At 41.1% G+C, this 17,739-nt stretch overlaps 1 protein-coding gene across 1 annotated transcript; it reads left to right on the top strand.

Annotated features, from left to right (window-relative positions):
- The first annotated feature begins 310 nt into the window (after positions 1-310).
- LOC103177004 (platelet glycoprotein 4) lies at positions 311-17,518 on the top strand. Its single transcript, XM_042335817.1, has 12 exons — positions 311-509; positions 2,882-3,042; positions 4,478-4,622; positions 5,137-5,310; positions 7,025-7,116; positions 8,283-8,332; positions 9,137-9,203; positions 11,345-11,532; positions 12,240-12,358; positions 13,654-13,727; positions 14,122-14,176; positions 15,939-17,518. Exons 1-12 carry the CDS (start codon positions 390-392, stop codon positions 16,122-16,124), a joined length of 1,431 nt encoding a protein of 476 aa, XP_042191751.1. The 5' UTR covers positions 311-389; the 3' UTR covers positions 16,125-17,518.
- Positions 17,519-17,739: the final 221 nt, after the last annotated feature.

Here is a 17,739-nt window from a genome sequence, read left to right as displayed (position 1 = left end):
GAAAATGTGCTGTGTGCATGTGACAATAGTGCAGTGCAATAAAGCACTAGTTAAAAGCAAGCTTTACTATTATTACAGTTACACATAGATTTTACAGAGGGAGACCATGTTGGTGAACTTTGCTATTTGATCACAGTACAGCTGTTAAAGGCAGAATTTTCTGTGGCACCGGGTACATATTGTTATCTGTGATTTATTGGTTTATTCTTCTAATTAGCTTCTGCGCATACTTCCAGCATCAAAAAAGATTGACTTTTAACTCTGTTATCATCACCTGACTCTGCTCATTTTCTTACTTTGCTCTGATTCCTCTTGCGTTCACCTCGAAGCTTACCGAGTAAGAGAAGGTTGTGCCTCTCCTCAGGGTAAACCTGTTAACTTTAGGAATAATGGGCTGTGACAAGAAACATGTCTTCATTGCTGGAGTGGTTATTGGCGCATTGTTGCTAATATTAGGAGGTATCCTAATACCAGTTGGGGACAAGATTATTCAGGATACTATAACGAAGGTACAACTCTTTTAATATGATTTTCCTATTATTTGAACATGAATTGTGCTGAATCTTAATACATACATGTGGACATTTGTATTTTGAAACATGTTAACATTGCGAAATTGTACTGTTTGGCACTTATAATAATGAAAAATAAATAACCCTTGCATTTGATAGAGCAGCTATAATATCAACACATTGCCATGTGCAAATATTGGAGCTACAGACACTAGATATGAAGTCTAACAATGCAATGGTGCAATTAAAAGAATAAAAGGGACATAATGGTGATACATCATTGATGGTAAGGAACAGACCATTTAGACTTGAATTGATAATTGGAAAACTGTTAGAGATCATAATTAGGCAGTTGGGGTAGGGTTGACTGGGGCATTTAGAAGGGAATTAGATAATAATAATAATAATTATAATCCTTGCATTTGACATAGCGCTTTTCACGTCGGGAGGACGTCCCATAGCGCTTCACAGTATATACTGTAAAGTGAATTGACTGTATATTTGTGGACGAACGCGGCAGCCAATTGCGCACAGCAATGTCCCACAAACAGTCATGGATTGAAAATGACCAATTTATTATTGTGATGTGAGCCTAGCTAAGTTATTCCACTCTCACTCCTGGGGCAGGAAGTTGTGTTAAGTCAGGCACGGGGACTTGGAGCTAATTGTCTATGCTGATACTTCACTGCAGTGTGGGAGAAGTGCTTCATTGTTAGAGATTCTGTCCTTCAGATGAAACATTAAACCAATGTCCCGTCCGCCTTCAGCACATTTGATCTCATCCCTCCAGTCTACCCACCCTACCAATCTACCTTTTACAGTATCAAGCTGTTTCCTCTGACTTGGCATCAAGCAATATTCTTCACCCATTCCAGTCATTAATAACTAAGTATTATATAGCTATTGTGTAAATAATAGTTAATATTATAGTTAATTATTCTAATGCATCTCTGCCCTGAAATTTTCCTTCAAAATCTTCAATGCCCTCATATCAAAGAACCGATTGCCCTCTTGTTCCACTGTATTGTTATGTACAATTCTGATTACCGCTGCTAATAATATTAATGATAAGCCCGATTCCCACACTGACTCCGCTCTGACACTGACTCACCTCACTCAGTTCTGCAAGGTTTAAATTGTAGTTGGACTCTAATCTATATAAAAAAAGCTACAATTCTTCTCCCCAAAAAAGTAACCCTGCACTATAAGCCTCATAGATATACAACAGGATCAGAGAAATTTCATGGGTAATTTACATTTAATAATAGTCCTTGCATTTAATTTAGCACCTTATCACATTGTTGAAACGTCTCAAATGCTTCTCAGGATTTAATATAAAGTATATTGCCTGTGTATGTGTAGGTGAACAAGGCAGCACAGCAATAGCCCACAAACAGCCATGAAGTGAATAACCAATTTGTATCTGGGGTGGTGGGGGGTGGGATTGTTGGTCAAGACCTTTGCGGGTACTCCAAATACAGGGTAAGCAAATACTGTAAACATGACCTACCTGATGGATCTCGGCATTAGATATCACTGCACAAGCAAATGGACTTCAGTAAAGCTCAAGGACACTTTAGTCTTGATCTTTGGCTTGATGTAGGGAACAATCTTTGGTCAAAGTGCATGCTGTATAATCTTCCTTTTGATTAAAGAAATAGTGGAAATTAAAATCTTGACATTGCTGTGCGCAACTGGCTGCCACGTTTCATCCACAAAATACAGTCACTCCTTTTTACAATATATCATGTGAAGCGCTTTGAGACATCTCAATGATGTGATAAGGTGCTATAATGGATCCAGTTTTTGTATGTAATTTTACATCATCAAACACAGAAATGACAGAACTCGTTTTCATTTAAAATCCTCAGTTTTTTTTAACTCAGTTACTGAATAACTTTAACTTTACCACACTTATACATTACCACACCCTATGTCTTAGACAATAAAAAGCTATTGCCTTGTACAAATCTGAGTGACTCACACCCAGAAAATTCCAAATTCAGAAGATCTCCCTGACAATATAAATCATAGGATTTCTGTATGATTCTTTTATGGTTCTGGAAGGGAAAAACTAAATTATTGCTTATGGATCCCGCTTCTCAAATGTGGCATCGGGCTCTCGACACCCAAAATAATAATAATAATAGTTCTTGCATTTGATATAGCGCCTTATCACGTCTTCGAGACATCTCAAGGCGCTTCACAAAATGTACTGTAAAGTGAGTTGACTGTATATTTTTGTAGGTGAGAAGGTTAGTCCACCCTGTTGTGGACCATGTCATTTCACAGTATACCAGCTGAACTCAACTTGATTGTTATGAGCTTCTTTATATTGAAACATATCCTTTTCCCCTTCAATGTTACAGGACGGTGTTATTGAAGAAGGTACCCTTGCCTATGAGAACTGGATACAAACAGGAAGTACTGTCTACAGGCAGTTTTGGCTCTTCAATGTATTAAATCCAATGGATATTATTGATTCAGGTGCTAAACCTCAACTCGAGCAGAGAGGACCCTACACCTACAGGTAGCTGCTCTATTGTAGGCTAATTTTGAAATTATAATAATAATAATGATAATAATCCTTGTATTTGATATATTGCTTTTCACGTCTTCTAGACATCTCAAAGCGCTTCACAGAAAACACTAAAGTGAATTGACTATATTTGTGGGCAAGGTGAGGAAAATCGTTTGTTGGGTGAAAATCAATTATTGCAAACTATCTTACTGCACCATGGTTGGATCAATGTCTGAAGGCTCTTTATCTTGATCACTGTACACATGAGTTCTGATTCAGATTGCGCCCAGCAATGTCCTCCAAACAGTCATGGATTGAGTGACCCGATTTTTTTGAGGGATTATTACCCCCAGAAAGTGATCGGTCAGTCGACTAACAACCGGGTTCCCACTTAGTAAACGGAGAGTGTGAGTTAAGTGAACTTGCCTAAGGTTTCACCCCGCCCGGGAACCGAACCCGGGTCTTCTCACTTACAAGGTGAGCGTGCTAACCACTACGCTTGGGGACTCCACAATCTTCACCTGAATCTGTCTTGGGATCTTGTGATCCACGAAACCAATTCTTTCATCTTTTGATGAGTAGAATAATTTGGACTCATTTAAGAAATAGTTTTTAATCCCATGATAGGAAGTCGGTGGGTGTGATATTCTGGAAGAAGAGAACAAATGTTTGAAAAGCTTTCTAAATCAAATGAGGGGAGTTTCTCCCGGTGCCTGGCCAACAATCCCCTAGATAAAATTAAGTCATTCACTTCATGGTTGCTATGTTCATCTACAAAACGTATGGCCCTTACAATTTACAGTAAATCCTGTGAAGAGGTTTGAGACTTGGGATGTGCTTCCGATATGAAAAGTGTTTTACAAGTGTAAGTTGTTGTTGTTGAGGTGTCCTTCAAATTTGAAATATGTGTTTAATATGTATTTAATATGTATTTAAATGCAAGAATTATTACAGTATTATTGTTTGACTTCCAGGGCATATCTTTCCTAAATATCAACCCGGCCTTGCTAATCTTTTGACCCCTAGCTACTAATCCACATCAGTTTGTATGAATTTTCTGGTTTGGCCTCCTCCACCACACCACAACAAGACCGCAAAAAAGTGGCATCAGGATAGTGCCTCATTTCTTAGCTGCAATATTGCAGCACTTGAAACTTGGCAGGAAGAATGATCTCAATAAATGCACTTTATCATTGTGTTTTATGGTCCAAGCTTGTTATCTTGTTTATCTCCATGGAAACGTTTGCTTAATCAGTTTCGTAACGATGTGAAATTAAACCAATAATGTACTTACCATATGGTAAAACAAATTTTAAGGAATACAAATACGTTAGATTTTTGTATTTTTAATTTTTTCAGAAAGGAATTGGTTTGGTGTTCAATGTTATTATTCTGGACATCGTTGCTAAATGCAATGGACACTGTTCTGTTATTCATTCTGTAGGGTTCGTTATCTCAGAAAGAACAACATTACCGTGAATGACAATTACACAATATCGTACCTGCAGCCCCAGTCAGCTATCTTTGAACCCACCATGTCAGTTGGCTCAGAAGAGGACAGTATCACAGCTCTCAACCTTGCTGCTGCAGTAAGCAATCATAACATTTGTCGAGAACCTTTATTTAAATTATTAATGAAATATTAAATTGATATATTAAATATTATATACAGTTCTAGTCACTGCGATATGATGGCCCAGGCCTTAGAGGTCTCGGAGCACTTAACAGTGCTGGAGCCTGACACTGAGCCGTGGGGAGCATAAGCACGGTCGAAGAGGAATGTCTTCAGTCGTGATCTAAGAGAGGTGAAGGAGGGGGCAAGGCAATGGGATTGAGGGAGAGAGTTCCAAAACTTTGTGGCGTAGTGGCTGAAAGCATGGCTGCTGATGGTGAGTGTGAAGTGGATGAGCAGGAGGCCAGAGCCAGCTGAGTGGAGGCAGCGGGTAATGGGGTGGGGTTTAACCAGGTCAGAAAGACGGGGTGATCCCAGATCGTGAAGGGATTTGTAAACAATTGTATTTCGAATCAATTGGTGACAACAAATAGATTCACGGGTATCTCAGTGTTCTCTGAAAATTAAAATGTTCCTTTTTCCTTTCATAGTCTGCACCATCTCTTTACCCCCCAATTCTTCATGGCATAGTCAATGGCATCATTAAAAAGGCAGGTGCCTCATTGTTCCAGAATAGAACAGTGAAGGAAATACTTTGGGGCTACGAAGATCCAATACTGGTTGCAGCAAGTTCAGAAGATATCATTACAGGAGTATTTTACCCAGTAAGTATCATATATATATATACACACTGGCAATGTTATTCAGAGACCGTGTCCAACTTTTATCTGAACTACTGTTTAACTGGAACTATATGAAGGAACCCAGAACGTTTTATTTTTAGACCTGTTCAGATTTGAGATCTGCGGCACTTTTATTGATCAGCTGAGCGTGTGACACATTTGTGACCCGTCACCACGCTTAAGAGTATCTAAACCAAGCTGCCATGAGTGCCACCTGCACAAAGAAATTCCCATATTGTTGGAATGAAGTGGGCACATTCTCCACAGAACGATTGTTCCTGATTACCTAATTCCAGAGTATTAGGTGCAGATTGGCAAGAGGCACGGCTTGGGGACCCCAGAGTTTGCGTTTGGGTACTGTTGGAGTCTAACCAGGTAAAATTGCATTGCTTGCAAACTTCCCGCTGCTTATCCAGCTATGACCACCTTACCCTTTAGGGCTTTGTTCCTTTCTCATTCATTATCGGATCCATCCAACCCACTGATTGCTTGGAACACACTTTACAGAATTTACACCTCGTCTTATCCGAGAGACCATATTATGTCCATCTGGGGTGAAGAATATGGTATGTGTTGTGCTAATTATCACCAGTGGATATTTTTCATGTCATATTTATACCTACTAATTGTGATTGAGGCCTTCCAGTCTCACTGAACAGATACTGGAATAACTCATATCTGAGTTTGCTTTACATGGGCTCTCAGAGTGTGTTTATTGAAGACCACATTCTGTGAAGGGCTTTCCAAGCAGTAATATAGGTTATCAGAACTTCTATTTTCAATGCCTCTAGATTATGAGGAATGGAAGGCTGCAGGGATTACCATTGGCCAAATATGAAGAGCCTAATATGCAAAATCTACTTAAATTTTTCAACAGGATTCCTTATTTCAGCACTGATATTAATCTTTCCCTTGCATCTCCAATGTTAACAGACAAGTACTGTACTAAGTGGGATCTCACACACTGGAGAAAAGGAGTGACAATGAGTTAATGTTTCAGTTAATAATAATAATCCTTGCATTTGATATAGCGCTTTTCACGTCGGGAGGACGTCCCAAAGCGCTTCACAGAACATACTGTAAAGTGAATTGACTGTATATTTGTGGGCAAACGCGGCAGCCAATTGCGCACAGCAATGTCCCACAAACAGTCGTAGATTGAAAATGACCAATTTATTATTGTTTTTGGTTTTGGAGGGATTATTATTAGGCTCTGTGTGGAGTAAGGAAACTTGCCCAAGGTTTTGCCCTCTGCCTGGAATTGAACTCAGGTCTCTCACTTGCAAAGCGAGTGCTCTAACCACTGAGCTACAGGACTCCAGTTCATTCATCTAACTTTAAAAATAATTTTGGCAAATGTTTGCTTTGGTCCCGCCTGTGGGGACTCCTCATTTATAAGGATATTGGTACAGTCTGGGGAACACCCCCTTGTGGTAGTTCAACTGGGGACTATTTAAGATCTTGCACAATCTCAGTAGGGGGTGTCTCATCAGAAGCAAGGGGGTTAGCCCCTCATGCCTGTTCAACCTGAGTTAAAATAAACACTATAAACTTTTATTTGGTGTGTGAATTAATTCCTTGTACCACTATGGTCATGAACATAAACCCTTCCCTCACTTGGGAGAAACGTCATACGACATTGCTGTAAGTTACTACGAGACTATGTGACACGCTTTGACTTGTGCCTTTTTTCCAGTACAATGGAACAGCAGATGGATTTTATAACGTGTTCAATGGAAAAGACGACATTGACAAAGTTGCTCTAATTGACCGTTGGAGGAACGAAAAGTAAGATTCTTTTCAGAATAGGGCGACATCCCTCAACCCTTTTCTTTGAGAATTACTTAAGAAAGGTTTATTTAATTGCAATCTCATGCCATACATGAGGGAGAAGAGATGGAGGGGATTAGGAGGGATGGAGACTCATATGGAGTATTAACACCAGCATAGATGAGTTATGGTCAATGGCCTGTTTCCATTCTTTAATCTTCTACATAATTCTATGTAAATTAAATGATGGTGTCCAGTTGCAGAGTGGTATTTATTACTCCGTATTGCATTGGTTGAGGCTCTTAGAAAAATCAAGAACAATAATAATAATCCTTGTATTTGATCACTAATATCAAGTCTTAAAGAGATTATTATCATATTTTGGACTGCAAAAATAGTCAACTTCTGCTCATCAGATTGTCATGGATGTCACTTCCTTGACAGTACGCTTGCATGCAACATACAGACAATGATATCTTTTGCGACCCTATCTGCCGCTCCTTCTGTAATTCCATCCTAGAGTCCCTCCCTCCCTCCCTCCGTCACCTCGTTCAAGGTTCACCTCAAAACCTATCTGTTTGACCCCACTTCCAGTCATCATTCCCCTCTATGTCCACCCTCAGCTCAGGCCAGGTTTGTGAAGTGCCTTGGGACATCCTCGCGACTTGAAAGGCGCTATATAAATGTAAATTTGTATTGTATTGTGGATGCAAATAACACATCGGGACTTTTGAACTCACATCATTTATGCTGACACTTCAGTGTCAGACTGGCAGGCTGATGTCAGCGAGATGTTAAAGATTCCATTGAAAAGAGAAGGCAGTTTCTCCCAGTTTCTTGGCCAACAATCCCCCAAATAAAATTGGTCATTGGCTTCACTACTGTTTGTGCAACATTGCAGTGTGCAAATTGGTTACTGCTTTTACCTTCAAAATATAGGCACTACATATTCCAGTGAATTCTTGTAAAGCACTTTGAGACATCCCTCTGAGTTGAAAGGCGCTACATCCAATGCAAGGATTATTACATTTAAATTCTGATGGTGAACGTTTTGTGCAGTTCAATTTGCATTTGGATTAAAAGGGAAATATTACATTCCTCCTGTTCATAGTCTAATGAGATAAATGGGTCTAGCTTTTTCTTATTCTAGCATATGTGATAATGCTCCTTTTTGTTCTTTCCAGAAATCTCCCCTTCTGGAACGATGCTTACTGTGACATGATCAATGGGACAGGTACCCTTGGTGCTTAATAATTTAACACACCCTCGTGCCATCAAAAATATTACCAAAACCAGGAGGGCAGGGCTCAGAAGAACAAGTAGAACAACAACAACTTGCATTTATATACCGTCCTTCACACAGGGAGGGTAGTGTCTCAGGGACGGTGATAGAGAAAGGTTTTCATGTACGATCTGAAGACTGGCAAAGAGGGAGCAATGTGGAGGGATTGAGGCAGGGAGCTTAAGAGTTTCAGGGCATAGTGCCTGAAAGAATGGCTGCTGTTAGTGGAGTGCAGGGGGTGAGGGACATACAGAAGGCTGGAGCTGGTTGAAGGAAGAGGGTTGGTAGAAGAGTGGGGTGTTAACAGGTTTGAGAGATAGAGAGGTACTAGGGCACGAAGTGATGTGCAGGTGAGTGTGAGGATCATAAAATTGATCCGTTCTGCAACAGGGAGCCAATGGAGCTTAGCAAGAACTGGAAATAGAATAGATAGCTGTAATAGGCAACCTAGCATCAGCACAAGGATGGTCCAAATGGCTTCCTGTGAAAATGTGAGAATAGATACATAGACAGATAGTCCCAGATTCGATTACATCCATGTCTGGGATAATTCCCCACATTCCACCCCCAACTACATTTCTCTCCTGCTTCCGCCACTCAAAAACCTCTTCCCCCACTAGTGACAATAAGAGAGACTTCAGTGTGTCTTGTTACAAGCTGTATGTGTGTAGGGGGAGAAGGGGAAGTGATGGTGTCTGACATTTTTAACTTATTTACAATGTTTGTTTCATGTTTTGATTTGTATCCTCAAAACAGATGGAAGCTCGTTCCCACCTTTTATCGACAAGAAAGACTTATATTTCTTTTCTTCTGATATTTGCAGGTAATGCACCATGGAAAATACACACAACTCATGCACATATTTACTGATAATTAAGGACATTCTGTATAGACGCAGAATATGCTATTTCTAATGTGTCTGAAAAGTATCTCTAAAACTGGTCAGGCCTCAGTTATATTCTGACAGTTTGTTAATGACATGAGGCAAGACCTCATCTTTGGTGTCCATGAAGCAGGAACTGGGCATGTTCAACATTCAGAAGGAAACCCATCACCGTGCTTAAGAGTCTCCAAAGATTCCAGCTGTATGGTTCTTGTTAATAATATCTTTAAAATCCTACGTGCATTCTTAGGGAGACTAAGCTCTTGCCCAGTACTGTAACCAGCTTTCTGTTCCCTTATTCAACTTATTAAACTTAAATACAAGTGATTGTATTTTTCTTTTAAAGCCCGTCTTGAAAAGATGCCACAGTGATTTGATTGCTTCTATTGGAAGAAGATACTGAAAACAATTGCAAATGGTCCCTCCAGATCTGACCCAGTAAAAAATAAAATGCTGATGACTACAAATCACCAGGAATATGATGACTAAGTAGAAATAGTAACTGCTGGGTCTAATTTGTGTTTCTTTTTAAGAAGAAAGGTATTATTGTCACATATCCAAACAAAACGTGTTTCTTTTGCACATTCAATCTTTTGGAAATTCAATGTTATTTTGCCTTGAAGTGTCATTTACAGTAGTAAAGCAAGTTAATGTTTGTTTTACACCTTCTGTTCATTGTTAAAACTCGCATATAAAAATATGCTACGTGCCAGATCCAATATCCAATGTTGTATCTGCTAATGTAATTAAAGAGCTGCCGTGTGGCCAACTCTTTAATAACATTAAAAACAATGTTCCCTTGAAAGTTCTTTAGCTGTTCCATGTTTCTACTCCTCCCCAAAAACTTTCAAAGGTTAATTTCTTACAGATTCCACATTGGTTTTCACTGACAGAGCTCACACAACAGTCAATCAATGTGCTGATTGAAAACAGCTCCTCAAAAGCATTTTGACGGCCAAGCTGCTGCATGATCTGTGCTCTCAGTCCTGATTTACACAATGCTTTTCAGTGAATAGCAATAAAAAACACAGTATAAACGTGGTGGGGGGGCATAAAGCAACAGAAATGGTTACATTGCAGAATGAAATGGTTTGCAAAACTGGCCTTAAATTTTCAGAACGCGGGATTGAATTTAGTGTAGATTGACGAGATGAAATAAATAAATGAATAATGATAATTTGGTCAATCAATCCACAATTGTTTGTGGGACACCTCTGTGTGCAATTGGCTGCCGCGTTTCAACCATAAAGTACAGTCACTTCACTTTACAGTATATTCTGTGTAACACTCAATTTGAGACATCTCAACGACTTGATGAGGCCCTATATCAAATGCAGAGATAATTATTGTTATTTATATCATGAATATCTTTTCTCTCCAGTGTTTCGGACAGTACCAATCAATATGTTTCCCAATGAACAAACGTGCCTACAGTATGATATCAAGTTAGTTCATGCAAGGGAGAAAATAGGTGTAGGACATTGTAAATGATGCACTGGGGATAAAGAACATGTTTATCATCTTGAAGGACTTTCAAACTACATACAAGTATTGAATAAAGAACATGGAAGCTGCTTCTGTTAACAGCAAATCACTTATATTTTCCATGAGGTTTGTGATCTTCCTCAGAGAATTGGCACAGATTAGAAAGAGCCAAAGCTTGGGGAACCCTTGGGTGTGCATTGAGGAACTGCCAGAGTTAAACTAGCTAAAACCACATAGCTTGCCGTTGGGAGCACTGTCTGGCAAATGTCCTGCTGTTTGTCCAGCTAGGACAACCCTATCTGTTAGGGCTTTGGTTTGCAGGGTTAGCAGGAGCCAAGTGGGAAGAATCTCCACTCCCAGTCTTGTGACCTGTCCGTTCAAGTTTTGCTGATACGTCAGCCTATTGAGTGATGGTTTCACCAGTTGGAGGTGCAGAGCTTGAGCTTTGAAAAGTAACAACAAATGTATGGGAATGAAAGGGATTTAGGGTTTCTAGAGGAAGAATACAGATCTGCTGGATGAGAATTGTTGATAGCAGAGCCCAAGTAATGGTTAACCGGAAGATAACTAATTTTGACTGATTCCCTTCTGTTCAGGTCTATCTTTGCAAAGTATGAAGGAACACAAAAGCTGAAGGGAATTCCTGTCCAGCGTTTTGCAGTTCCTCCTGAAGCTCTCGCTTCTCCAAGAGAAAATCCTGACAACCACTGCTTCTGCAAGGAAGATATTGTTTCGCAAAATTGCACTCTTGGTGGTTTCTTGGATATCAGTGCCTGTCATGATGGTAAGTACTTTGATGTCTTGAATAAAAATCAAATGCATGTCAGTTTGGAGTCAAAACCCATTGTGTTGATTCATTCCAAGAATTACAAAATATCATAAGTTGTGTAAGCTTAGCTTAGTTGATAGCACTCTCGCTTCTATTAATACTGCTAATAATCATAATCCTTGCATTTGATATGGTGCCTTATCACGTCTTTGAGACGTCTCAAAGCGCTTCACACAATATGACTATATTTTGTGGGCGAAATGCGGCAGCCAATTGCACACAGCATGAAATTACAACTTTGATACCATCCTGTGATCCTGAAGTACTTCTTAAGTAATAATCTCCACTGTAATTCACCACTGCTCAGTTGTTACTTGAGAGTCCTGTAGCTCAGTGGTTAGAGCACTCACCTCGCAAGCGAGAGACCTGGGTTCGATTCCCGGCAGGGCGAAACCTTGGGTAAGTTTCCATACTCCACACGCCTGATATTAATCCCTGAAGAAAAAAAATAATAATAAATTGGTCATTTCAATCCACGACTGTTTGTGGGACACTGCTGTGCGCAATTGGCTGCCGCGTTTCGCCCCCAAATATACAGTCAGTTAACTTTACGGTATATTCTGTGAAGCGCTTTGAGACGTCTGGAAGACATGAAAACGCGCTATATCAAATGCAAGGATTATTATTATTACTTGTGTGTAATAGTGTGATTTCAATTTCAGGGAAACCCGTTTATATCTCACTCCCTCACTTCCTGTATGCAAGTCCTGAAATACAGAAATCTATGCAGGGCCTGAATCCGAAAAAGGCAATACATGAGACCTTTATGGATGTGGAACCTGTAAGTGATAACAATATTCTCTACCTTTTTACCTTTCCTCATCTCAACTACACATCCACACTAGGTGGGTGATTTCTAGCACTGAGACTCAGAAATTGCTTTCACTCAAGTGTTGAAGAAGAGAAGTTAGCTCCAGAGGTGCATTACTCACATTTTCCCCGTTCCTGCTCAATGTTGGACTCAATGTCAATTCCGTGTGCCTTTCCTTGTCTTGGTTTCCATTGATGTGGCACATATTAGTGATTTGCAGGCTAGTGCAGTATACCCCATTATAACGCAATTGGTCACAATGTGGATTGGCTTACAGTGCAAATGCTTATAGTGCCCTTTCACCGTATGGTCTTGCATCCGGTTACCAGCATCCAGGTCATGAGGTTGCTGCCTTCGTCACTTCATGTGCGCTGTGATTCAAGTGACATCGACAGTGACCTTATGATCTTGAAAGTGGTCATTTTAGCTTCGAGGACACTAAAAACATCCAGCTTGCAGGTCATGAAGTTAGCATTGATATCGCTTACTGCGTGCTGCGCATGTGCATCTCATGGGAAGGGACATTAGTGACAGCCTCATGACCCAGAAGTCGATCATTTTATAGCATGAGGGAGCCAGCAGGCATGCAAGATGGCTGAGTGTGCAGCCACAGTAAAACTGACAATGTGTCCCTGTTACAATTTGTGTTGGGATTTTTTGGATCATGTTATAACAGACTCTACACTGTCACATCAAAGAAGAGCTCTGCTGTGCCACCGTTTGATGTTTTACACCTGCGAGTAATTGTGGAGTATTGGCTTCTTGTATTCTCTTGTAGAGATCTCTTGGACTCTAGTCCTGCTTGTAACTGCATGACATGTCAACGGTGGAGTCTAATATGTGATATAGTACAGAATGTAGTTTGGGACATAATGAGTCCATGAGACTGCCAGGATGGTGGAATGCAAACTAGATGGACCTTGGTTTTCTTTCCTTTAGCAATTCTTATGTTCTTATGTGACAATTTCGTTTTTTCAGTACTTGGTTTTCAAAATTGGACTACATTTAAAAAAAAATTCTAGAATTGTACATAATCTTAAATTCTAAAACTACAGCTTTAAGCCGAGGAATATGAGAAATTTTGTATTCCAGAAAATCGCAGGATTCTGCAATGATGGGTATGTCAATAAGGCAGTTTACCATATAGTTAAAGAAGAGTTGAGAGTGTGTTTACATGACCAGCTGTCCCATTTACGCCATTATATATCAGGAGAGATTCAACCCAATTCCTCTAGATAAAGATCTTCTCAATTTCTTTCTTGCAGACCACAGGATTTACCTTGAGAGTTGCAAAGCGGCTACAAATCAACATAATGTTTAAGCCATCAACCAAAATTAAGTAAGTTGGCTTTTTTAGTCACTTTTTTCTTCACGACTGTTTGCGGGACATGGCTGTGTCCAAAATACACAGTCACTCCATTTTACAATATATTCTATGAAGCACTTTGAGACATCGCAACAACAAGGTGCTATATCCAAATGCAAAGATTATTATGATTATTATTATCACATTCTCAAATGTTGTCGAGTTACTGTCCAAAGCTTATAATTTCCGTGAAAGAAATATAAAATTAGATAAATTCCTGCAAATTGCAACTGTTCAGTAAATATTATATCACTAGTGAATTAATGTTTTTCAATCTGCTAATTCTTTTCTGACAGAAAGGTGCTTGTCTATTGAAAGTGTGCCCGTTGTACTTTGCAAATAAAATGACCCCTTTTTCTTTCTGCAGAATACTGTCAAATATCAAGGAGCCACTCATTTTTCCAGTCCTATGGCTCAATGAGGTAAGAGAACAATTCTGCATCACGTTGCAATGGCCACTGGCTCCTCCACTGACATTGATCGCTATCAATTCACATCTGTCCAGGTGTGTAACAACCCTTTGCCCACTCGCTTCAGGGTGTAATGATTCCTTAAAAAAATTGGTCACTCAATCCATGACTGAATGACTGAAAACATTGACAGTCTCGCCCTCACTGAAACCTGGATCATTCCAGGCGACACCTTCCCCCTGACAAAGGCCACACCACCCAGCTACACCTTCCATCATACCCCACGACCTAATCCGTTGTGGTGGCGGTGTGGCTCTCAGCTCCCAGTCCCCGCTCGGGCTATCCCATTACTCCTCTGGAACCTTCCCCTCCTTTGAGTACCTTACCCTTCATCACCCCTCCAACCTTTCTCTCAAAATTCTCGTTCTCTATCGCCGCACCCCCAGGCTCTCCCCCACCTTCCTCCCTGACATCTCCACCCTCCTATTTTCTCTCTTCCTCTGCTTCAAACGCCTCCTCATCCTAGCCAACTTCAACCTTCACCCCTCCTGCTCTATCTCTGCTGACTTCTCCTCCCTTAACTCCCCCCTCAACCTCTCCCTCCACATCGACTCCGCCACCTATGTCCACGGTTACCCCCTTGACCTGTTGATCACTCAGGGCCTCACTGGCTCAGACCACTATCACCGACAAAGCCATCTCGGACCATCACTTCATCCCCCTTAACTCCTCAATGCCTCTCCCCACTGCCACCCAAACCATCTCCATCTCCACCACCCCTGGAAAAAAATCTGCACCCCTTCCCTCTCTGCTGCCCTACAGTCATCTGAACTCCTCCTCTGGGCTTCCTCCTGCAATGACTTATCATCCTTGGTCACTCTCCTCCACAACTTCATCTCCACCATTCTTGATGCCCTTGCTCCCCTCTCATCCCGAACCATCTCCTACTCACGAAAGTCACCATGGTACACCAGCCACCTCCACTCCCTTAAAGTACAGGTGCACCTGGCTTAAATTGAATTTAACGGTCCATTGGCAGATGTGTCTAGACCTTACCAAATCTTACCGCTCTGCCCTCTGCTAAATCGTCGTCCTACTCCAAGACAATGTTCGAGGCCATGGGCAACCCCAGGCTCCTCTTCCCCATCACCAACAAGCTCCTCCGCCCACCCTCCTACACAGCATCCATCCTCACCGCCAATGCCAACTGCGAGGCGATGCAGGATTTCATCAGTCGAGAGGATCTGCTCATCTGCCTCTGCTCTTCCAACTACTACCCTGGCCCCTACCCATCTCTCCCTCCACACCTTTGAACCGGTCTCTCACTCCTTTCTCACCACCACTACAACCCGCATGAAACTGACCACCTGCTCCCTTGACTCCATCCCTACCCCTGTCCTTACCACCCAGCTCCACCTCCTTGCCTCTCTATTCACAGACATCATAAACCTCTCCCTGTCCACTGGCACCATTCCTACCCCTTTAAAAACAGCTGTCATCACTCCTATTCTTAATATTATTATGATGACTGACACGATTCATTATCGAGTCTGTGTATAGGGGTAATGGGAGATACAGCTCACAGTTGTATATTGGGAGACCTGGAACTGAGAAAACCCTTCCAAGACCAGTTAGCTCTGGAGACAAACCAAGAGTGTAAAGGAAAGGCAGCATGAGTTGAACCAACACATGGAAAGTTTGTTGAAGAAGCTGATGAAGCCTGTTTGCTGTAACATGTGAGAGACATCTCTGATGCTTGTTATTTTGTTTCCAGACAGCAACAGTTGATGATGAAACTGCCCAGTTGTTCAGAGATTCTTTATTGGTGCCCGTGACAGCCCTTGGTATTGTTCAGTTAACCTTGATATGCTCTGGAAGCCTACTTGTTCTAGTATGTGCAGTCGGCCTTTGCGTGACTTCAGAAGACGAAAGAAAAGGAAAACCCTTACATTTGATGTAGTGCCTTACCACCTCATCAAAACAACTCAAGTGTATGAGTCGGTAGATCATTGTTTGGATGATGTTTCCTCATGTGACTAATTTGTGATATCTCTTTGTGTGATTCCTTTATAAGGAATACTTATACAATTCCTTTTTAAATGTTGTGGTCCGAGCCTCTGTAGCCAGTTATATCCAATGTTCTAACCAGAAGCACGGCAGTCAGTAATTCTGATGTGGCTATTTTGAACTATTTGGTGATATAAATATTAATAGTGATATATAGTGTGAAACACCAGTAACTATCCTTCTTGGGGGTGAGTTAAGGGTGGTCACCTTGGAGCTGAACTGGGTCCATGGTGACATGATTGGCAACTGAATGTCAGAATCAGTAGTTCAGTTCCTGAGCCAGGTGGGTCCTGAGCCAGTGGCCCTGCTGATGACAGCACAGCCAGCCTGGTTCATCAGCAGTATCTGGAAGCACAGCCTAGCCGCTGGGGGCAGGGAGTCATCCCACTCAGCTCCTGTTAACCCTGCAAGCCAAAGCCCTAACAGGTATGGGCACCAAGCTGGACAAGCAGCGGGAAAGCTTGCCATGCCAGTCAGTGCTTTAATCAGAAACTATGGGGTTTTAGCTGGTTAGACTCAAGAAGTACCCCAATGCATACGCTGGGGTCCTCAAACCTTGATTCTTGCCAACCTGCGCCTAATACTCTCCCGGAATTAGGTAAGCAGGAATGGGTACCTCCAGGGAGAGATGGCCTCCAATAAATGTCTCTGGAATTTCCATGTGTAGTGGGATGCATAGAACTCAGTTTGGTTTGGAGAATCTAAAGCATGGTGATGAGTTTCTGCACGTTTCAGACACCCGGCTGCCCACTAAAAGTGTGAAACACTAAATGATCAGTAGGTGACAATGTGGTTCCCGAGAATCACTTCGGGAGTCTACCATATTAATCCCTAGTTTGGAGACATTGACAGTTGTTTTGGCCATGATGTCTTTTACTGAAAGACGGACAGTCATAAGAGACAGTGTAGAAAAGACACGTTAGGAAAATAACTCTAACCTTGGCAGAGAAGGCTCGATGGACTGGCTGATCTAAATCCTCTTTCCTATTCCTATCAATATTCTTTTTACCAATCTTGCTGTATTGCCATGAGAACAGAGGAAAACAAACAAACCGTGATTTAATTTTTAACCAGTGGCATGATCTGAAATTATTAACACATTGGTTCTATCATTAAGTCAACAGTTTAATACACCCATTAATGTGATTATACCATCCTATGTTTCTCTTTTATAATAAAGAGTAAATGTTAGCATTTGCTGAATGTTTGGATGGAAGCATTGTTAAATAAGGAATATTCTGTGAGATGCATTGCACTTTTGCTGAATAAAAGCACTTTTAAAAGTTGGCCGCTGTATGTTTGCTTCCTTCTTTGTACAGTTTTGCATGCATGCACACTGGAGTTATCCTACAAATCCCTGGGCAGCATTAGTTCTCAGATTTACCGCTCCACCCCACCAACAATAGAGCTCAGCTTCCTTGGACTATATGAGTTCAAAGTCTTGACTTGGGACTTGAGCCCACAACCTTCTGACATGAGATGAGAGCGCTATCACCTGAGCCAGACAT

This window comes from Callorhinchus milii, unplaced genomic scaffold (genome assembly GCF_018977255.1).
Source record: "Callorhinchus milii isolate IMCB2004 unplaced genomic scaffold, IMCB_Cmil_1.0 Scaffold5, whole genome shotgun sequence".
NCBI classification, from domain to species: domain Eukaryota; kingdom Metazoa; phylum Chordata; class Chondrichthyes; order Chimaeriformes; family Callorhinchidae; genus Callorhinchus; species Callorhinchus milii.
The sequence above is the reverse complement of the archived record's forward strand: the minus strand, read 5'-3'. Positions and strand labels throughout refer to the sequence as shown.